The 21,927-nt window shown below is 48.3% G+C and overlaps 7 protein-coding genes across 7 annotated transcripts; 5 read left to right on the top strand and 2 right to left on the bottom strand.

Moving 5' to 3' along the window:
- Window positions 1-563: 563 nt before the first annotated feature.
- Window positions 564-1,788, top strand: CNBK1540 (hypothetical protein; the record flags this gene model as incomplete). Its single annotated transcript, XM_767687.1, has 3 exons — window positions 564-975; window positions 1,042-1,637; window positions 1,693-1,788. The coding sequence occupies 3 exons, from the start codon at window positions 564-566 to the stop codon at window positions 1,786-1,788; spliced, it is 1,104 nt and encodes a 367-aa protein (XP_772780.1).
- A 391-nt stretch (window positions 1,789-2,179) lies between these two features.
- CNBK1530 (hypothetical protein) lies at window positions 2,180-3,410 on the top strand (the record flags this gene model as incomplete). Its single annotated transcript, XM_767686.1, has 8 exons — window positions 2,180-2,216; window positions 2,282-2,346; window positions 2,468-2,594; window positions 2,672-2,759; window positions 2,830-2,860; window positions 2,910-2,942; window positions 3,005-3,140; window positions 3,217-3,410. The coding sequence occupies 8 exons, from the start codon at window positions 2,180-2,182 to the stop codon at window positions 3,408-3,410; spliced, it is 711 nt and encodes a 236-aa protein (XP_772779.1).
- A 183-nt stretch (window positions 3,411-3,593) lies between these two features.
- Window positions 3,594-5,527, bottom strand: CNBK1520 (hypothetical protein; the record flags this gene model as incomplete). Its single annotated transcript, XM_767685.1, has 7 exons — window positions 3,594-3,753; window positions 3,806-4,031; window positions 4,083-4,368; window positions 4,424-4,603; window positions 4,658-4,745; window positions 4,796-5,243; window positions 5,308-5,527. 7 exons carry the CDS (start codon window positions 5,525-5,527, stop codon window positions 3,594-3,596), a joined length of 1,608 nt encoding a protein of 535 aa, XP_772778.1.
- Window positions 5,528-7,898: 2,371 nt separating this feature from the next.
- CNBK1510 (hypothetical protein) lies at window positions 7,899-12,515 on the top strand (the record flags this gene model as incomplete). The annotated part of the gene is made up of 8 exons (XM_767684.1): window positions 7,899-8,012; window positions 8,063-9,095; window positions 9,159-9,727; window positions 9,778-10,179; window positions 10,230-10,558; window positions 10,616-10,811; window positions 10,866-12,026; window positions 12,090-12,515. 8 exons carry the CDS (start codon window positions 7,899-7,901, stop codon window positions 12,513-12,515), a joined length of 4,230 nt encoding a protein of 1,409 aa, XP_772777.1.
- Window positions 12,516-13,308: 793 nt separating this feature from the next.
- Window positions 13,309-15,116, top strand: CNBK1500 (hypothetical protein; the record flags this gene model as incomplete). The annotated part of the gene is made up of 8 exons (XM_767683.1): window positions 13,309-13,564; window positions 13,620-13,910; window positions 13,958-14,004; window positions 14,052-14,209; window positions 14,263-14,421; window positions 14,480-14,734; window positions 14,784-14,831; window positions 14,882-15,116. 8 exons carry the CDS (start codon window positions 13,309-13,311, stop codon window positions 15,114-15,116), a joined length of 1,449 nt encoding a protein of 482 aa, XP_772776.1.
- A 518-nt stretch (window positions 15,117-15,634) lies between these two features.
- CNBK1490 (hypothetical protein) lies at window positions 15,635-17,929 on the top strand (the record flags this gene model as incomplete). Its single annotated transcript, XM_767682.1, has 13 exons — window positions 15,635-16,007; window positions 16,066-16,148; window positions 16,228-16,384; window positions 16,450-16,531; window positions 16,586-16,742; window positions 16,804-16,942; window positions 17,005-17,094; window positions 17,151-17,172; window positions 17,223-17,317; window positions 17,372-17,528; window positions 17,585-17,687; window positions 17,745-17,822; window positions 17,876-17,929. 13 exons carry the CDS (start codon window positions 15,635-15,637, stop codon window positions 17,927-17,929), a joined length of 1,590 nt encoding a protein of 529 aa, XP_772775.1.
- A 299-nt stretch (window positions 17,930-18,228) lies between these two features.
- CNBK1480 (hypothetical protein) lies at window positions 18,229-21,681 on the bottom strand (the record flags this gene model as incomplete). Its single annotated transcript, XM_767681.1, has 4 exons — window positions 18,229-19,478; window positions 19,524-20,424; window positions 20,476-20,778; window positions 20,878-21,681. 4 exons carry the CDS (start codon window positions 21,679-21,681, stop codon window positions 18,229-18,231), a joined length of 3,258 nt encoding a protein of 1,085 aa, XP_772774.1.
- Between the last annotated feature and the right edge of the window lie 246 nt (window positions 21,682-21,927).

Genomic DNA, 21,927 nt, shown 5'->3' with positions numbered 1-21,927 from the left:
TTAAAGGTCCTCGAATCGAACATACGTAAATATGACTTCCATTATTACAGGTCAAAGCCAAAATCTCGTAAAATGAACGACTTTTTTCCACATATATCGACGACAAGTAATGATTTTTATCGGCGCCAGTCAGACCTGTTCGTTCTGCATTCACTGGTTATTTGTCGGCCTTTTCAGCCGCTATATTCATGGACAGGATCTTCGACATAGCATGGTAATCTCTCAGTGCGATCACAGTCTCTCAGAAAATGCCGGCCCACGCTGCATAGAGCTGATGAAGGGGGTTTTGTGAAAAAGCATGAGATCAGAAAAAGAGGACGGCCCCGCACATTGCCGACAGCGGACGGAATAAGTCACTACTGATAACAGCGGCCAGCTTTATCAACTGCGATCATGAAACGTATTCATCAGTGGAACACCATCACAAGCTATATAAAATATACCAGGTACAGCATACGCCTCTTTTCCTCCTTCAGCCTGCTTACAATTTCCTCAGGTAAACGTTACAAGTCTACTATCAGTACCACCCCTGCTCATCCCGACTTTCGCAGCTCCCCTTCCTCATGTCTCTTCGCATCCTCACCGGCTCGCAAGTTGACAGCATATTAGCTACACTCCCACTCGACCCAGCATTAGAGTCCCAAGCCAATGTCTTCCGAGCTCTCACCCGTCAAGCGAAAGGCGTGACCAACATTCAACAAGGTGCAGCCTCAATTCAAACGCCTCACAGGCTGACGGTTAACTCGGACAAGTTTTCCATGCTTTTCATGCCTTCTCGAGCGCCTACTGGGGCCTCTGGACAGACTGGAGGGGGTGGGAAGGAGCAAACCACAACAGCATGTAAAATCGTCTCTGTGCCATCCGGTAGCTCTGCCGAAGGTCTCCCAGCAAGTACCATCATCATGGACGAGGTATCCGGAAAAGCCAAAGCCCTCATCAATGCTCGAAAGCTAACTGCCTTGCGCAATGCATGTGGTGGGTATATATTACACGTAACCAAGCATGTTCACGATTGTCAGCCGCTGATACTTGCATTTCTAGGCTCAGCTGTATTCTTGTCCCTCTTTCCAGCCGTAACGACAAAACATCTTCTTCTTTTTGGCTCCGGAGCTCAATGTGTATCCCACGCACTTCTTTTTCTTCGTCTTCATCCCTTTTCTCAAGTGACATTTGTCGTCCGCTCAATAAATCAAAGATCCCAATCCTCAGCCTCTGCGATCCAATCGCAATTCCCAGCAGCCAGAGTCTCTCTCTCAGTGCATTCCTCTCCTTCCGATGAGCTGTCTCAGCTGGTGGCGACGGCCGATGTCATAGTCACCGCGACTTCCTCCCTTACACCGCTCTTCGACTCCTCACCTACTTGTCCCAAGCCTGGTGCTAGGGTGATTATGATCGGGTCGTACAAGCCGGAGATGCACGAGGTAGATCAGGCTTTGATGAAGCGGGCAGCCAAAGTCGTCGTTGATTCCAGAAAAGCTTGCGAGAGAGAAGCTGGTGAGATTATCGATGATGGAATTAAGGTAGCTGGAGGAGCTGGATTAGTCGAATTGGGCGAATTATTAGAAGAGGCCGGCTTGCCAGGTGCTGTCAAAGACAGCGGAGATATTTTTGAAAAAGAGGTCATCATCTTCAAATCAGTGGGTAATAATCAATACTGCATATTATGATATATTAAATGCCAATCTCTTATAGGTTGGTCTTGGTATTCAAGATGTCGCCATCTCAAAAGTTGTATTGGAGCAAGCCGAAATCAACAACATCGGGACAGTCATCGAGGATTATGATTAGGTAGACTTGGAGTCGCGCGACTGATGTCATGTATGCTTCAATCAAGCTGCATTGATGTACATGTTCAGTCTGTTTCTGGCATCATTTGTCACTTTATAACTGACCATTGTTGTCGGTCGATGCATGCTGCGTCGAGTCTGACGGACGGATGCAGCTTCGGTCCGTCCAATTATTTAGACTTACATCATGCCTCCACCTCCACCTTGAGAATTCAAGTCGTCTCGCTGACGACGCGTTACGTATGACTGTTTCCATGATCGATGGATCATCTCACCTGTCGTCGATATCACTGTTGTCTTCTGTAGTTTTTAATCGGACTGGACACTTATAGCTCTTTCCAACAGTTAACTCATCCTTCTCTTCATAAATATACATAAAATTTGCGAAAGATATGTCAAGTTTCAGCGTTCACAAAGCGGCTTTGGAAGGTTAGTACTCTTTGCCTCTTGTTTGGCTATCATCTTCAAAAAGGTTTGTTTAACTTTCATCATAGGTCAGATAGGTCTTGCGAGATCATTATTGAATGACGATCCTAAACTTATTAACTCGAAGGACGAAGTACGTTCTGGCTGGCTCGAGAGGTGACATATGCTGACCTTGCGTTATTCCCGCCTCGCCCCACTATCTTGTCCTTGTGCTCGCGCTCTCTTTGATGCCTTCAATTCGAATTTACCCACAGGATGGCCGTACTCCGCTCCACTGGGCAGCGTCAACTTCAAACCTTTCTGTCCTCCAACTGTTGCTCAATTACCATCCTGACTTGGAAGCGAGAGATACTATGGGATGGACGGCGTTGATGATTGCCTGTTGGTTCATTCGGCTTTCATAAACTAGCGGGAAGCTGGGTTTATTCAAAAGTCCCCTTGTTAATGCCCATTTTTAGCTGCGGCGGGGCATCCTGAAATAGTCAGAGAGCTGATAGGTGCGGGTGCCAAAGTCGATGCAGTGAATGAGAAGGGTCAAACGGCCCTGTGAGTTTGTCCTCTGTGTCTGAAATCAGTTGTAGCTGCTAACCACTCTCATTTTCTTTGATAATGCTAGACATTATGCGGCTTCCAAGGGAAACGTATCTGTAGGTGCCTCTCGTGTCCCAATATCTACAGATACTAACGTCGTTGCAGATTGGCCGTTTGCTCATCAACCACGGGGCGGATGTAAGTGTCAAGCATGCTCCAACACTCAGGAGCAAATATTTACCTTTATTCTCATCAATCAGATTAATGCCAAAGACCGAGCGTCACAGCATCCCCTTCACCGAGCGGCAACCACAGGTAACAATGCTTTTTTGCAATTACTCTTGAACCCCCCAGAGGGACGACCAAAGACGAGGTTGAATACCGCTGACCGTGCTGGTAAGCCTCTGTTTTGTCTTATTCTTATGGAATTATTTGTTTAAGACACTTGCTGATAAGGTGGTCAATTATCAAGGTAACACACCTCTGCACCTAGCGATGGAAAGTGGACATGGAGACGCTGCTGTCGTGCTCATTGAGGCTGGAGCGGACCGTGAACGGTCAAACTCCGAGGGGCAAATGGCCGAAGAGATTGAGGGTGTCGGCGGACAAGAACAAAACAAGGTTAGAGAATACGTAGCGTCCAAGGTAGGACGAAGGTCTGAGTGATGATGCCTAATTGCGCACTGGGTATGCAATGAGTCCGTGCATACATCAACTGTCCTGTGACAACTCTGCAACCACGTTCACTAACCATTATGAAAAGTCTTGACAAATAGCAACTACATAATTAGGGCAAAATAGCTTTTGGAAACCCTTACGCCGAACCCAACGCCGCTTGATACAATAAGGTTACACGCGCGAGCCGACGTTCTCGACATATGCTTCTTCTGCCTTCCCACCATCATCCAAAGCTTCTGACCCATTGGCGCCCATACCTTCCGTGGAGCTTAGTGGTTCTTTGTCAAAGATTTCTCGAATCTCTTCCAGGGTACGGCCTTTCGTCTCTGGGCTAAAGACACCATGAGTTTAAAGTCGATCGTCAAGAAACTTGTCCGACTCACAAGAGCAGCCATTGAAGAAACAGGAAAAGCACCAGAATGCAATCATACACGATGTAGTATTTCCAAGAGATGTTTGATAATCCAATGGGGTTGACGAACTGGTTGAAGAACATTGCAAGATAGATACAGAATTGGGTAATAGAGTAACCCTTGGCGCGTAGTGAATACGGAAGTACTTCAATCGGATAAGCCGACTGAAGACCTGTGAAACCAAAGTCGTATGATGCTGATTATCACGTGTCAGATACCGAGCCGTTCCATCCCATGGGTTACTCACCGAAGAAGAAAAACAAGAATGCTACCTGAGCATACCCAACCGCTGGTTTACCGGTCTTGGTGAACTCGGCGGCCAAAGCGGTGATGATAATGTAGCAAATCAACATGCCCCCTGTAGAAATGAAGAACAGGGGTCGACGACCGAGCTTGTTGGCTGAAAGAGCCCCAGCAATGGCCCACGGATAGTTCCAAATGTTCATGCAAACATTGATGAGCGCTTGAGTGGCGGAAGATGTGACACCGGCAGTGGTCAGGATGGGGGAAAGATAGTATGTCACAATACCGTTCTAATACACTCATAAACAAATGCTCGCGGGGATGATAGTTTATGGAAACACTCACTCCAGACCATTGACACATGAAACCGACAAGGATACAAATGATAAGACGGTGACGATTACCTGGGGTTTTGAGAAGAGTCAGGTAGGATGTGCCATGTTGACTTGTCTTCTCGAGCTCCAAGGCCTCTACGATCTCGTCATACTCCAGCTTGACTAAAGCATCTTCCTTATCTCCATTGGCCTATAAAGTGTTTCAATTAATAGTGGCACATTGCAGGGGATTTGAGACACTAACATGGTACTTGGCAAGAGTGTTGAGAGCCTCCTCGTTGCGACCCTTGGAAATCAGCCATCGAGGGGATTCGGGCATCAGTGTAACAGTGCTAAGGATACGTTAATATATCATTTTACTTGAAACCGAGAATGGCCTCACATAACAGCTAGCAAGATCTCTGGGGTGATCTGAAGGAGACACGGCAACCTCCAGCTCCAGTTACCAGTCATCCCTACCAAGGTTCCATACGTGATCCATCCAATGATGACAGCACCGATATACCAGCTACAATTGTACAACAGACTTGCTTGACCTCTCATCCTAGGGTGTGCAAGCTCCATCAAAAGTGTTGGTGCTGATGTACCTGTAAGGGCAATACCAAAGCCAATGACGAATCTTGTGCCCAAGAACGCATTGGCACCATGGGTAAAAGACTGGGCAATGCCTCCCACGATGACAGAGATACAACCTAATAGGAGAGACGAACGACGACCGAAGCGGTCCATACAATAGGCAGAGATGGGTAAGGCTGGGAGGGCACCAAGAGAGAAAGACGCGATAACAAGGCCGAGGTAGTTGTCAGATATATCTCCCAGGTTGTCCATGACTGTTTAGGGAGTTAGCACATGTGTATAGATATGGAAGATAAATATGAAAGGTATGAAGCCTACAGGAATCAATGATTTGAAGGCCATTGATTAAAGAACCATCGACACCACTGCCTACCTGACAAAATGTCAATGTTGACGTCCTGAGCCGATCGAATGGACTCACGGCAGAGATAGTGCATATGGCCATGAAGAAGACAAGTTTCCGCAATCCCGGGTCATTCCACCATGAAGCCGCTGTGTTGTTTGGTACAGCGTTGAAAGCAAAATTTCCTCCTGCCATTGTGGCTTGTCGGCAGTGTTGATGGTGAGAATAAGAGGATGATTAGTAGTCTATTGAAAGCGAATATGACAGGGCTCTAATCCGTCCCAATTATTACTTGCAATCGGGCTATATACCTGGCAAGTTCGTTAGTCGAGTTGGAACTGGTCCAGTGATGCATGACAATCACTTGAGTGCCTCTATTATTAGAAACAGAGGCTACCAAAGAGCCAGGTCGGTGACAAGTCCATTACTTTCGAGAGACGTTCCGATCCGATACAGATAGAGAGTTAATGTACGATGTTGTAGAGATGTTATGATACCGAATTTTATCGGCCCGAAATGCATGTGGAATAGTCGGAAAGAGGTGTCAGCTGGCAGCTGGCTTGTACTCTGTGGTCTGTAGCTGTAAGCCGCTGTGAAGAGTGAAGATCATCAGCCGTCTGAGGGATGAGTGTAAGATGGCAGCGCAGCAGAAGGCAGAACGAAGCATCCACCAGCATTCAGTACGTAGTAACTAATTGACGCTAACACTCAGGGTCGTGCCGCGCTGTGCCGACGATTGGGCCGATTATTACTTGATCTCCGAGTCACGGGGTCAACGAACGCAGAGGCTCATGATGGATCATGGATGATTTGAGGAATGATCAACGAAGGGAGCAAGGAGAAAAAATAGAAGGAGCAAGAAGGGACCGACGGTTGAGAAATCGGTCAATTTCTTATAGCTGCGGGGTCTTTCGCCTTGGTGCCTTCCACACTTCTATTGACGTCGGGGGCGACCGGGGCACCTCTGTGAGCTCGCTGGGGCCCAAAAGACGTTGATCCTAATTCGGAACGTCTGTCATCCTGCCTCCAATAACTGCCTGCTTGCTGTCTGCTATCTGTCGTCCTTGTCTTCTTCCGTTCATCATCCAAGCCTATTATCATCATGACCTTTTTGAAGCTCATATGACTGAGTGGTGAAGAGAGGTGCCAATGAGCCAGGACTAACTGCAGCATGCAGCCACCATTTCGTGCCGCATTTTCCACTCTCTGCTGGCTTTTGATACTTTCATAAGCTGACCGGCCGTTGATGTGCATTTGGTTAGCTGCAATCAGTGAATCTGCAATATGAGTCGGCATTGGCGTCGGATGCCCGTCAGCAAGAAATGTCTTAAAGACAATGTTGTTCCGTGTAAGAACAACAAGGCCTCGGACATTGTGACCACATCGAGAGGATAAGGGAGGCAGGTATGATGCAGTTGTGGAGGGAGGAAAGAAGAAGCGAGGTCAAGTCGTCGGTGCTTGCATAGTACGAATATCGAGGTATGACATACGACGACTGGGTTGACCAGACCACATGGCTCAGGATGGCACATGGGAGAATGGAACAACACGCTCGTTGCAAGGAAAGACTTTTATAAGATACAGTCGTCTTCCTCAGATCCGGAACCTTCAAATCCGGACATTGGGCAGATCCGGAACCCTTCTGGGTGCATTCAGGTTGTCTGCCACCGTACAGACAGTTGAGATCCGGACATTTGGGCAGATCCGGATCCGGAACCTCTTGGGGGGCCAACTTCCGGATCTCAAGTCCATAGGTTTTTGGAAGGCCCATAGAGTCACCGGGAGCCTATTATTAATAGGCGCGCAACTGAGTTCCTCTGAAGGTCGGAATGCATTCTATAAAATAATTTCTGACGCGTAGCCGTCTGCCGTCCCATCTGTCTACAGTTTCTATAATCATCTTCTAATAATTGGCATGCACACTGAGTGAGTCTGACCCGTCTGACCATAGATATGTTGTGACGCAACCAGTAAAAGCCCAATTACGTAATCAAATTATCGTTGTCCCGATCCAACCTCCTCGAGAACCGGAGAATCGAGATCCGGAACCCCCAAACCGTTGCACGGTGATGTTCCGGATCTGAGGAAGACGACTGTAGCAGTATTTACACCACGGCCAAGACGTGAGAGGGGAGGACACTGGCGCATGTGTAGCAGGGTATACCTGGGCAGCCTTATGTATGTGTCTGTGATCTCATATTGCTAGTGTATGCGGCAATGACAGTGCATCCAAAGAGGGGTATGCATGGAGTTGGGTGGCAAGAACGACGGATAAGTGGCGGACGCAGGGTGCCACACTCGATAACGCCGGCTGGGACGAGAGTGAGGCCTTTTCTGTGGGAGAGTGTGTGCGCCTCACTCCGTCTGCGTTTGCTGTTGCCAGAGAACGAGCACTAATTTCTTCCGTCGTCACCCGCCTGCCTCCACCGCCCCCGCCAGCAGCGTACACCCTCCTTCGTCGCTGTCCTCCTCCGCGCCCGCCACCCACAGCCAGGCGGCACCTGCCCCCGCCTCCTCCTTGTACACCCAAAACATCGACGCGTCCACTAAACACGTCACAACAAATATGTCCGACTCCCAGCCACAACAACCCCGTCCCGCTCCCCTCGTCATCGACGATGAGCGCAAGCTCGAGATGTTCAAAAACATGGACCCCGGCCGTATCGCAAACATCCGGAAGGTCAGTGTTCGCATCCAAGCATGTATCCCGGCGCTAAACTGTATCTGCAGCGGATCACCGAACTGCAATCGGCCGGAAGTTCAAAAGAGTCGTCAACAGAGCTTGCAAAACTCAAGATGATTCTCGATATGTACGCCCGGGCTATGCAACTGGAACAAGAAAGAGCTGCGGCGGCCAACAAGCCTGACGGTCCAGCCGATACGTCCACAGCAGCTAGCACCAACGGCCAAGCTGGCCCTTCAAATCCAGCCCATGTCTCTATGAACCCTACCCAAATCGCTCAGCTCCGTACTCAGGCAGCTGCCTATCAACATCTCTCCAGAGGCCAGCCGGTTCCTTCGTATCTGCTTGCGGCGGCTCAAGGAACGCCCCCACCAGGAATTGGCGGTCAACCACCTGTACCAACGGGATTGAACGGCATCCAGGGCAAGGTGGCAGATAAGACTGTTGAAGCTGTTGTGGAGGACAGTATTGAAGCGAAAAAAGCAAGAGAAAAAGAAGAACAGCAGGACAAGACTTCTGAAGGACCTGATGGTGCGGCTCCTCCAGATGGGCCTTCTCAACCTCCGTACGCAATGGAATTTGACGAAACCTCCATCATCTACCCTTACAATGCCTATACCGACCCGTCCTTCTACTCCAAGCGCAAGTTTGATGAAGAAGTCATCAATCCTCTCCACAAACGTCAGCGACTTATAACGCCTTCTATCATGCCTCGCGGTCTTGACCCGTATCTCCTTATGGAAGAACGAAACAGATTTATCGAAACTCGCATGGCGTGGAGGATGAAAGAGCTTGAGAACATGGATTCTACAGCTGGTCTCGGACAGCCAGGAGCTGGCGATGTGCCCAACGTCATTGAATCTGAGAAGCCCGGAACTCCTATGGGTGTGCGAGCACGTATTGAGCTTATGGGCCTTCGTCTTCTAGGCAAGCAACGACTCTTGAGAGAAGATGTAGTCCGCGCCATGCATGGTGCTTCCCAGATCCCTGCCGACCGTTCCCAGTTCCGACGCTTCCGAACACACACCCTCCGTGATGCACGAGCGACAGAAACCGCTGAACGTCGACAACGTACTGAACGTGAGCAAAGGGGCAAGCAACGTCACCTTGCTTATATTAACTCTATCTGCGAGCACGGTCAAGCTCTCATCGGTGCGGGCGTCAGCACAGCGAGAGGTCAAGGGGCTGATAAGATGAAGCGACTGGGTAGAGCGATGATGAAGTTGCATGCTGAGACGGAGAGGGAAGAACAGAAGAGGATCGAGAGAATTGCCAAGGAGCGTTTGAAGGCCTTGAGAAACGATGACGAAGAGGCGTACCTTGCTTTGCTTGGTGAAGCCAAAGACTCGCGTATCTCCCACCTTATGGACCAGACCGACCAGTATCTCGAGACCCTTGCTGCCGCCGTTGTTGAACAACAAAATGACGATGTCCATCGCGATGCTATTATGGCCGTGCCCTTTGAGCAAGAAGAGGGTGTCGCTAGTGAAGAGATGTTTGGTGCGAAGAGACAGGATGGTGAGGAATCTGGAGCAGAGCGAAGGGCCGGCAAGGTGGATTACTATGCCGTTGCGCACAAGATTCAAGAAAAGGTCACGAAGCAAGCGAGTATCTTGAGTGGTGGTACTCTGAAGGACTACCAGGTCAAGGGTTTGCAGTGGATGATCAGTTTGTACAACAACAGGTTGAACGGCATTCTTGCCGATGAAATGGTAGGTTTATCATCTCTAGTAAGACAACGTCGTGCTGACTTGCACCACAGGGTCTCGGTAAAACTATTCAAACAATATCGCTCATCACTTATCTCATCGAAAAAAAGAAGCAACCAGGTCCCTTCCTTGTCATCGTTCCACTTTCTACCCTTACCAACTGGACCATGGAATTTGAGCGCTGGGCTCCTGCCGTTCGTACTCTTATCCTCAAGGGATCTCCTGCTGTCCGTCGAGAGGCCTACCCTCGCTTGCGTGCCATCGACTTCCAGGTGTGTCTCACGACGTACGAATACATTATCAAGGAGCGACCGCTTTTGAGCAGGATCAAGTGGATTCACATGATCATCGACGAAGGTCATAGGATGAAGAATGTCAAGAGTAAACTGAGCCAAACATTAAATGAATATTATTCTTCAAGATATCGGTTGATTTTGACCGGTACCCCTCTTCAGGTGAGTATATTCCATGCTGCGTAGATGATCATCCTCTCACAAGCCATTAGAACAATCTTCCGGAATTGTGGGCTTTGCTCAACTTTGTCTTGCCAAAGATTTTCAATTCCGTCAAATCTTTCGATGAATGGTTCAACGCTCCCTTTGCCAACACTGGTGGTGAAAAGATGGAGATGAACGAAGAAGAAGCTTTGCTCGTCGTTAAGCGTCTGCACAAGGTTCTTCGCCCGTTCTTATTGCGAAGATTGAAGAAGGACGTCGAATCTGAGTTGCCGGATAAGGTGGAGAAGGTCATCTACACCAAGATGAGTGCCTTGCAATGGAAGCTGTATGAGAGTGTACAAAAGTACAAGACATTGCCTACGGATATGTCTGTCGCGTAAGTACTTTTTTCTTTTGATTGTAAAAGGGCTACAGAGCTCTAACAAGATTGCAGGAAACCTCAAAAACGACAAAACCTGCAAAACGCCCTTATGCAGCTCAGAAAGATTTGTAACCACCCATACGTCTTTCGTGAGGTCGACGAAGATTTCACTGTTGGCAACACGACAGATGAACAAATCATTCGAGTAGCGGGAAAGTTTGAATTGTTAGACAGGATCCTTCCCAAACTGTTCAAGACGGGTCACAAGGTATGTGATACGATGGATAATTGAGAGACTTGTGGGCTAAGTGAAGTACTTTAGGTTTTAATCTTCTTCCAAATGACGGAAATCATGACGATCGTCTCCGACTTCTTTGATTTCAGAGGCTGGAAATACTGCCGTCTCGATGGTTCCACCAAGGCCGAAGACCGTCAAACCCTTCTTTCAACTTTTAATGACCCCAATTCTCCATATCAAGTCTTCATTCTTTCCACTCGTGCGGGTGGTCTCGGTCTTAATCTTCAATCAGCCGATACGGTCATTATCTACGACACTGACTGGAACCCCCACGCTGATTTGCAAGCGCAAGATCGAGCCCATCGAATTGGCCAAAAGAAGGAAGTTAGGGTTTTAAGGTTAATCTCGTCTGGAACTGTCGAGGAGTTGGTCCTCGCCAGAGCTCAGAGAAAGTTGGAGATTGACGGTAAAGTCATTCAAGCCGGTAAATTCGACGAGGTTACTACTGGTGCAGAGTACGAAGCGCTTCTTCAAAAAGCTTTCGAGACCAGTGCTGAGGAGGACAACGAAGAGACCAACGAGCTTGACGACGATGAGCTCAACGAGCTTCTTGCGCGTGGAGATAATGAGCTCGGTATATTTACAGCAATGGATAACGAGCGCAAGGAGCGTAAAATTGCTGAATGGCGCGCCTCTGGCAGCAAGGGCGAACTTCCTCCCCCTCTTATGCAAGAGTCTGAGCTTCCACCATTCTACCGACGCGACATTGGTCAAGAACTGGCTGAGGAACTTGCCAATGAAGAAGAACAAGGACGTGGCCGTCGAAATAAGGGCGAAGTACGCTACACCGATGGCCTTACGGATGACCAGTTCATTGCTGCATTGGAGAACTCGGATGATGATGTCGAAGATGCGGCGGATAGAAAGAGAAAGAGGGCCGAGAAGAAGGCTGAGAGGAAGAGGATGAATGAGGTACTTGTTCAAGCCGAGGCGGAGGGCAGACCGTTGGATGTCGTCGCCACCAAGGAAGTGGTTGAGCCTATCAAGAAGAAGAGAGGAAGACCAAGTAGCTCCGTGACGCCATCTGTGACGGGGGACGAGGTTCCTACAAAGAAAAGAAAGATGGAGAAGGTGCAAGGGCCTGAAGTGCAGTTGATGACCAAGCTGTTCATTGAAGTGAATAAGCTCAAGTCAGATTTAGGAGAGGATCTCAACCAATTCTTCTTGGTTCCGGTGAATCGCAAGGTGAGCGTGTTCCTTTTCTGGTGCGATTAGCTCCATCTGACTTTTTTCTTTTTTTTTTCACAGGATTATCCTGATTACTATAGAATTATTGCCCAACCTATCGCCATGTCACAAATCAAAGCCAAGATTGGTAAACCCTCCTACAATCTTGCCTCCTTCCGCAACGATCTTCATCTCCTTTGGAATAATGCGCGGACCTATAATCAAGAAGGGTCTTGGGTATTCAATGCTGCGGAGGATATGCAGGAGGCGTTCGATAAGATGTGGGACGATGAGGTGCCACAGTTTTTGGCTTCGCAAGCCGCTGGGGCTGAGAACAGTGTTGGTGAAACATCGGCAGGGGCAAGCGGTAGCAGTACACCAATGTTCAAGCCTGTTGGCGATAAAACGACTGCTCCCAAAATAAGGATATCGATGGGGAAGAAGAAGATAGAGGCCGCGATGGATGGGGACGAAAGCATGGATGGAGGTGAGGACGATGACTATTAGATGTAAATGCGTTCGTGTAAGGAGAATTGAGTGATCGTGTATATTTATTGGGTCTACTTCTACGAGTATGAATACAGATTGGTCTTTTGCATTGTCGCGGTATCTGCGTAGGTAAGTAGGATCTTAAATTCTGAAATTCTACGATACGTGACACCACACTAATTGCATGATACTTTTAAATATGATAGCGGTAGATATTCCTCTCTTCGTCTGCAATACAGCTAGCCCCTTATGTGCTCCCCATCGACAAGATTTGTTTGATCTTTGCTGGGAGATATACACCAAGGGGATATTCGTATCCTTGAGTTCATGGAGCGAGTCATTCGTTGTTGTTGATGAGAGATCGAGAAGAGGAGGCGCTGTCGAAGCTCTTGCATGATGGCAGCCGGATGACTGGGAAAATCAAGGCCACGCCGTTAAATGCCCCTATTAGTTACCTGTTATGGGTCATCATCCGTCGTACTTAATAAAGTTGTGGATCTAGTTTTAATATAATTAGGTTTACCGTCTGTTTTCCGTCGGGCGGTGGCGCGTCGTGCTAATACGTAGAGTATAAATAGTAGGTCGTGTGAGAAGATGCAACTGCCTTAGGTCAATTACGTAACACCAAGGTAACCGGTTAGCGACCGAGGCCGGTGGAGGTGTGGTGTATTTCCCCAAAAGGTGCGTATTCGTTGAGCGGATAAGTAGTCCGTATATCCTCTATCCTCGTATGTTTTTCGGGCGGATACCTTGATTTATATACCGCCCCTCTCTTAAGATATCAACAAACTGACATAGACATATCGGCAACATGGTAGCCTCGCCTCCTACAGCAACGCCATCAACCGCGCTCTTGTCTCTTATCCACTCTCTCCGCGCCTTGCCTACTCGCCTCATCCAGTCCCCTCCGACCCAGCCACGTCGTGCATCTGTAGCTATCATCATACGCCTGAGACCTGCTGAAGAGCTGGTTTTTGAAGGACATGAGCCAGAAGGATGGACAGGAGATGTTGTTTCGAGGGAAGATTGGGGAGAAGGGCTTGAACTGGAAGATTTTATGAAGTTGTGTAAGTGATCATCGTGAGAGGCACGAATGAGTAACCATCTGACGCTATGGTACAGCCTGGGTGAATCACCCTAATACTGTTCCAGAGATTCTGTTCATTCGCCGTGCCTCTCCCTCTTCTTTACCTCCTCCTGGAGCCCATCACCGTTGGGCTTCTCATATCGCCTTCCCCGGCGGCCGTCAAGAACCAGACGATCAGTCGGCCTATTACACCGCATTGAGAGAGACCTGGGAAGAGATTGGAATAGATTTGGCTGAGAAAGAATTCCTGAATGTAGGGCGGTTAGACGAGAGAGAGGTGACCACAAGCTTAGGGAAAAGGCTGTTGATGATCCTCAGTCCCTTTGGTACGTTTGATGTGCTGCATCTAGAACAGGACTGATTAGGTGGACAGTATTCATCCAAACTACGCCAATAAGTCCGACTCCAGAGTTACAGGCGGTAAGTTCCTCAAATGCGTCTCCGATCATGTACTGACATCTGGAAAGGCCGAAATCTCGTCTGTCCACTGGGTGCCTCTTTCTCTACTTACGCCTCCCTTTTCACCTTCTCGTTGGTCGCACGTCGAAATTGATGTCAGCACGCGGTTGAGTCCCCGAAACAAATTTGTAAGATGGTGCTTGAGAAATCTCATAGGCAAAATGAAGTAGGTTGTGTCTTTCCATATCACATGTTATAGCACTGATGAAAGCGTCAAAGATTTGGCTGTTTGCTTCTTCCTGATGAGCCGGCCGTAACAGCTGAAAATTTTGATCCCTTGGATTTTGATGAAACGTTGGAAGGAAGTGGTAGCTGGACCGATGCAGCGGATGGCAGTCGATTTTTGAGGCTTTGGGGCTTGACTTTGGGAATGACCCTGTAAGCTGATCCTGCTCTATATCATTCTGTAAATCACTGATAATCACTCTTCCCCTAGGGATCTTATCTCTCATCATCCGTCTGCACCCTCCAAGCTATTAGCAGAAGGCCAGAACCTTTCAACCTCACAACCCAGTACTCCTGTTATGGAATACAAGCCTCAACTGGCCCCTCGCACTCCTGTGACCACTCACAGTACTTTTGAGGACCAGTGGGAGGCTGCGAGGAAAGCATTGGCGGAAGAAGAGAAGGACAGGGCAATTGAGAAAGCGGCGCAAGGTAGAAGACGAAGAGGTGTAGGACCTTATATGACGTTAGTTGTTCGAAGATGCCCAGTTTCCATCAGGCTGACAGAATAGTAGTGCGGTATTCCCGAGATTCACATATCCCGATGTCAATTTTTGGATATGGTGCGTAGCTTGGTCTGCTCGTCTAGCCTCCGCTCACTAGTATTTATCAGGGTCTTCTCTCGTCGGTACCGACAAGTGCTGAAATCCTGGGAATTGTCAGCCATTGGCCCCTCTCGTGCAGCTGACAGGCGTATCAATTGGTCTGGTCAGGCACTTGCTACCTTTTACACGGCCGTAAGACAAGCCTTGGTTGTGACTCTGATCATCCGAGCTCTAGGTCTCGGTGTTGGGCTGGCGGGTGTGGGTTACTTGGCGTTCAAGGTTATGGGTGGTGGAGAGCTATAAAAACAAAAGCTGCATGTATTCTGCTGTAGCTGTTGACTGGATAGATAACTTTGAGTGTATTAGCCTGAGGCCTGAGATGATGGTTGTAGGATATTCATATGCCTCTTAGTTATGTATGTGGTTCATTGTCATGGATATGTCACGCGCTCTACGTAGGATCTGAGATCTGGTGCGGAAGTTATCGGAGAGAAGTGACAAAGGTCAGATAGGGACGAGAGGAAGTTAGAATTTAGATGAAATTGCCGAAAGTTAGTTCGATGGAGATGGCCATCGGGAAGCAAACGAAAAATATGAATATTCCAGAAATATGTAAAATATAAGCCTCGGAAAGACCGTGTGGCGTAAATAGATAAGGACAGGGATGTTGAAAGAGATCTCCGAGGCAGAAGTGATAATTCGGAATTGATTCTCTGACTGTTTGGTCACATGAACCGATAACTGATACCCACCGATTTCTATATATATGCGTTCTTTCATCAGTACTGGAAACGCGTTCCCGCAACCACAAACCACGAACAATGCCAGTTCCAGACAACACATCCCCTCGCTACTCTCTCCAGCCGCCTTGCGGCCTCCCGGCACCCTTTCGCTTGCCCCTCCGTCAACTGGAAGACAATGGAGCTAACCAAGTTGGCGATATCGGCAGTGTCAGGAGGTCAACAGCTACGGACAATGACGGGAGCGGCGATACTCTGATGTCCTGCTTTGGTACTTTGACCATCCCATCACTTCCGCTCAAAGATGAGAGCGCAGAGGTCGTTGGCTCTGCGCACGACAACCATACAGGCGTTCAAACAAAGTGCTACCCTGGGCCGAAATTGAGTGACAGAGCGACCCAAGGTCCTGATGCGGGTCCTCTGATTGACCGGTTCAGCTGCTTGTTCCAAGACCGTGAGTTGCATGCCGGCTACCGCCTTTATTCGGCAGCTGACGGCACGGCGACTTGCAGAGTACGACTGCAGGTTTAACCCGAAAGGTATCGTTTCTTTGGGTGTGGCCGAGAACTTTTTGATGCAACAACAATGCATGGAGGTCCGTGCGAACTTCCTCTTCTTAATCCATCATCTCATCAGTCACCCACGTATGACTGACTTTCAGTGTGCCTTTCTAGCTTTTTTCTTCCGCACTTCACAGTAACATAACTCCCCTAGACCTATCTTATGGGGATTCACTATGGGGTAGTCGAAGGATTAATAAAGCTTTGAGTGCGTTCTTCAACGAATGGTTCAATCCGGCCGAAAAGGTTTTGCCAGAGCAAATCATCACAGGTGAGTATTGGCCACACCGCATGCCCAAATATCAAACCGTCACTGACAGAGTTATTATTTTCAAGGTGTGGGCTGCTCTGCGGTCCTTGACCAGCTCTTCCACACTATTTTGGACGAAAATGAAGCTGTTCTCCTCGCAGCTCCGTAGTGAGTTTTGGTCTTTCAATATGTGGTCGTCCTTTCACTGAATTCTTGTCTCAGCTACACTGGCTTCGATAGAGATCTTATAAGCCGAGGACGAGTTAAGCTTATCCCAGTTCATCTCTCTCCAGAACGAGCTTTCGGCCCCGAAAGCTTGGAGTTGTTTGAAGAAGTGTACGATAAGATTACGGCACAAGGTATCACCATACGCGCTGTGGTGAGTCATCTATTTCATCACACTGTTTCTATCAACACTGATATGTGGCTTCTTTGTTCAGATCGTCTGTAACCCACAGAACCCTCTCGGACGCACATACCCTCGAGAAACGCTACTTGCCTATGCAAAGTTTTGTCAAAACAAAGACCTTCATTTGGTGTCAGATGAAATCTACGCCCTCAGCGTTTACAATAACAAGGGTAAGAAACCTATTCGGCCATCGTTGTCGGATTGAAGATGGCTGACCAAGTCCATTGATTAGATTTCCCCGAAGCGCTTCCCTTTACAAGCATGCTTTCACTCAATGTGCAAGAGGAACTCGGGATAAATTTTGATAAATCTAGGCTTCATGGTGGGTACTCATTTTTATCTATTTCTTGCCTCGCTCAACTGATTTTCGATTTACAGTGGTCTATGGAATGAGCAAAGAGTATTATGCGTTCGCTGAAGTACCTTGAGGATGTGCTAATACGATGGTAGCTTTTGCGCGAACGGTCTTCGCGTTGGTTCTCTGGTATCACAACACAACCCTTTCCTTCTCCGCTCAATGGCAAACACCTCAATGCTTATGAAATGTGAGTATTGATATGGAATAGTGGATTAAGAATTGAAATTAACGGTCTGAGCAGTATCCTCCCCAGCAGATGTCATCTGGTCAAGCTTATTGCAGGATAAGATAGCACTCAAGAAGTTTATAACGACCAACCGCCAACTTCTTGGAGAAGCTCAGGCATTCATTAGGAAGTGGTTTGAAGATAGGGGCGTACCGGTAGCCGACCACAATGCGTGAGTATCACTGACGTTGGTATAAACCCATGATGCTATGAGCTGACAATGGTCAGAGGGAACTTTGTGTGGGTGAATCTAGGAGCCGCCTTGGAGTTTGACGATGTTACGACAGAGAAGCAAATCTTCCAAAAACTTCTTGATGGAGGTGTCTATATTGTATGTTGCCTTATCTCCCTTGTGAAGATTCTATCCAACTGAATGGCTTGGCTTTAGGCTCCCGGATCGGCTTACCATTACCATATTCCTGGGTGGTATCGCGTTACGTTCAGCGTCGCTCGCGATAATCTTCTCGTAAGTTATCCATCATGAACAAGTACTGGCAGGTTTAAGTTGAGACTTTTCAGGTTGGATTGGGTAGAATTGAGAAGCTTTTAGGCCTCAGATTGGTCAAATCTTGATGCTGAAGAACAAGCTTTCCCTCGGGCGTTGACCCGATTTATAAGAAGATGGTTTGGAGGAAGATGGCCCGGAGCAGAAATCAGATATTCGGGTATACGTATAAACATAATATCAGTGTTGTACCAACATGTCACTAATCATCATATGTACTCTCTATGTAATTGTAATTCTCTATGTCTCGCTTTAAAATGAATGTCTGTAAAAAGACAAAATACTGTACTGGTACAACTCTATAATTAGATAAACGAACAGTGAGACTGAATAAATGGGACATGGGGTTTGACCTCGTTTAATCTTTTTAAGAAATGATACTACTCCTTCTAGACCACCAATGCTTCTTTTTGTTCAATGTACCATTTTCTGAAAAACCTGATCCTTGCTCCTGGACTTTCTTCAGTTTCCTTCCTTCGACCTTGCTCCCGGCAACGGCCTTTCCCCACATGCCTCCTCGACCTAGGGCTGTACCACTCGCAGCAGTGATGTTACTCCCTGATTGCTTGTTGTTGATCGCTTCAGCAAATTTGATATCGCTTGATAGCTCATGGAAAATGGGTGCATGGTGAGAGGGAGATTGAAGTTGCAGTTGCTCATTAATATTCCCCGGATCAGCAACTTGAGGAACAGTGGGAGAAGCAGGCGCGACTGCCCAATTCTCAGGAGCAGCATACGCATGAACGGAAGGGTGCTCCATAGTAGCTTTAACCTCTCGCTGCCTCAAGGTCGAATAAGGGTCCAGGGGGTGTCCATAAAAGGAATTTTGTTGGTGGATTGCATCATAGTGGATGCCGGGATAGGAGGAAGCAATGGCAGGTGATGGTTCAACCATCTCACTAACAGAACCGGTGGTAGCATCGGCGTTCAATCCGTTGGTAACAGCTGTCTGTCTGTCAACAGGGACCTCTTGCCCCTTTTGGGCACCTTGCCCTTTTTCCATAACTTCCGCAAGATGATCGATCGCATTTCTCCAAGTTTCTTCAGCCTTGTGCACATTCATCAAGCCAAGGGCTCCCAATTCGTGTAGTTCGCTCAGCATACTGGTCGGAAGAGACACTCCTCTACGTTTCCTATCTTGTGATGGGTCATTTCCGTAAGGTCGTGTGGAAAGACCGGCTGCACGCATGTGATCATCGCGAACTTCTTTGGTTGTTGTTCGCTTCCCATGAGAGTAAACCGAAGTAGATCTTCTGTGGCCGTCAAACATTAAAGGCGTCCCACTACGGTGCAGACCCCCCAAATTGTTATCTCTTTCTCGGCTAGTTGTTGTATCTTCGTTCTCTACCTTCCCAGCTAATCTCATCAACACATTTCCCCACTCCAAACTCTCTTCGGCCATCTTGTGCATAGCTTCGCCCGTGTCCTTGATCGTGGATGAATATTTGAGTAGGGCCTTTGCGTGGGCAGAAAGTAGGTGGCTTGCAATGCCGAGAGTGATGCTGTCCTGGGCAAAAGTGAGAGAGCCGGAGGAAGAAGGGGGGATAGGGATTTGAGGCTGGACAGAAGCCAGAGTCTGAAACGCTGGGGTTTCCGAAGAAGGATGGGGCGAGAGAGCTGGGGACGGTGGCAGGGAAGTTGGAATGCTTTCGTCAAACATACCCGGCGTAGTGTGAGTAGCTGAATGACGTCCGTCGGGGCTGGTTGTGACAAGGACATGCTGCAGGGAGAAAGATCTATCATAGCCATTCACAGTGGATGAGTGACTGGAAGACGATGCATGATGTGCAACAGATGGCGAAAAGGAAGCATCGTGGCTTGACCCCAACACGTCATCAGTCGTCAGTGTCTGTTGGGATGGATTGACAGTCGCATCACCCTCAGTCTGGTTCTCAACAGGGCCCTCAGGTCCAAGCGGCGTGCGAAATAATACTTCTTCAGCCTTCTCCTGACCGTTATCCTTGTATCTGTCGTCCTGTTCCTCCACATGATTCTCCACGTAAAGGATCCTTCTTACGCCATCCGACTGAGTATGCGGAGAGCCCGCTCGCTCAGGAATGCTCTTGAAACCAGTAGAACTGAAAGCATGAGCTTGCTCGTGCTCCTGAGCGTCATAGTCTTCTGAACCGTCGTCCCTTATTCCAAAGATACCAGAGGTTCGAAAGACTTGAACAGGTTTGGTAATCTCTTCAGTAGGCTCTTCTGGCCTGAGCTCCCCCAGCAATATGAGCGGTGACCTCGAACCAGGAGACTGGCATGGTGTGGAGCCCTGGGAAGATTTCGCACTCGAATTTCCCTGCTTTTGAACTCTTTTGGACAGCCTTCGGATAGCAAGTCGTTCTTTCATGGAACTTCTGGAGTCTGGCGAATTGTCCGAATTATTGCTACCAAAAATAGAGGAAAGAATGCTCGAGACTCTAGTGAGAGTAACGATGTTCTTAGTATCCCCAGAAGTCTTGATGCTAGATGAACGGGAGGGATATGACTGAGCTGAGCCAGGTGTCGAGCTGGGACAGGCGGGGTGCAAAATATCCTTTTCCGGGACCAGCAAAGAATCGAAAGGCTATTTCTCCGTCAATCTCAATCATACCACACCAACCACCAATGAACTCACTTGAGCATCGGAATGCTTATTCTGATCTTGTTCGGATACATTTGATGTAACAGTCACCACAGTTGGGATCCCTTTCTGACTTGGTGCGCCATTATAACTTGCCATCTTTTGTGGGGTAGGACGATGAACGTGGAAGCTATGCGGACGACGTTTGATGAGACTGTGGCGGCGCCTAGTGGGTAATACATCCTCCTTAACTAGTTTGGTGTCGAACTTCATATCGTCGGTAAGGATAGGTATATTGTGCAAAGTCGGATGGAGAACTCCAGGAGAGGCTGCAGCAGACCTATGAGAGTTGGTATCCTGATATCGCTGTCAGCCCAACCGCAGGATAATGAAGTGATGGCTAACCAAAGAAGATCTGCTCGCATGTGAATGTGGCCTTGAATTAGGGTGGCTGACAAAATAAGAGCGGTTAGATGTATTAATGGTCCGCTGCCTCGCGGCCTTTTCATTGGTATCGACGTAGGGCGCATTAACGGTAAGATCTATACCTGAAGTGGGATTAGACTGCCCTTGTGCTTGCTGGTCACCAAATTTGACCTTCATTTTTTTGTCCTTAAGCATCTTCTCAATCTGCTTATCTCTCATTTCCTTGACTTTTGTGGCTTTTTCCGTACTTTCCTTTTCTTTAATCTCCTGCTCCCCGAGGGCCTTGGCTTGCTTGCTGTGAGGGTAGTACCTCTCGAGGTATCTACGCCTGGCCTCGTCGCTGATGACACCATAAGGCGATGGGCTAGATGGTGGAGCGATGCTTTTGACGAGTTTTGGTTTACTAGAATAGACTGAACGAGGGGGAGGAAGGAGACCTCCAGGAGAAGGGGCTTTGAGGGAAGAAAACGTGGTACAGGAAGCAGTGGTAGGACTGATAACGTCACCAAGAAGCTTTCGAATGGGTATAAAAGAGCGTTGATTGCTTGATGGAGAAGCAGGTTGGGGGATCTGACTGCGGGATTCAGTTAAATGAGAGCAAACGCTCACTGCTGAGGATTGCACACTGCCATCGACTTGCGGCAACGACTCGGGAGGCCGAGAGTGCGGTACGATATCTTCCGAGCCTTTGTTCACAGTACTTTTATTCCTGCTTCCATCTTGCTCGGCACCTGCATCACCAGGGGGAAGAGCAAGGGTGTGGAAGGAGTTTGGGGCGGTGAGCTCTGTGATGGACGACAGTATGCGAGCAGGAGTATCTGACAAAGTGGCCATGATGGCAAGTAAAAGAAAGAGAAGAGGTTGGTAGGAAAGAAGGAACTGAAATCGGTTCAAAGCGGTATCTGGGGTTTCCATGGTTATTATAGGAGACGGGGAGGAAGGAAGAGCGGTTGACTCACCTAAGGACTGCGAGATAAGGAAGACGGGGGAGAAAGAGAGGAGTTGGTTCAACAGCACGCCACCTGTGGGCCGCTCAGGCGCGCTGATTTGAGCTAAGCGATAAGCGTAGGGAAACCTTAC

This window comes from Cryptococcus neoformans, chromosome 11, assembly GCF_000149385.1.
Source record: "Cryptococcus neoformans var. neoformans B-3501A chromosome 11, whole genome shotgun sequence".
NCBI lineage: Eukaryota > Fungi > Basidiomycota > Tremellomycetes > Tremellales > Cryptococcaceae > Cryptococcus > Cryptococcus deneoformans.
The sequence above is the reverse complement of the archived record's forward strand: the minus strand, read 5'-3'. Positions and strand labels throughout refer to the sequence as shown.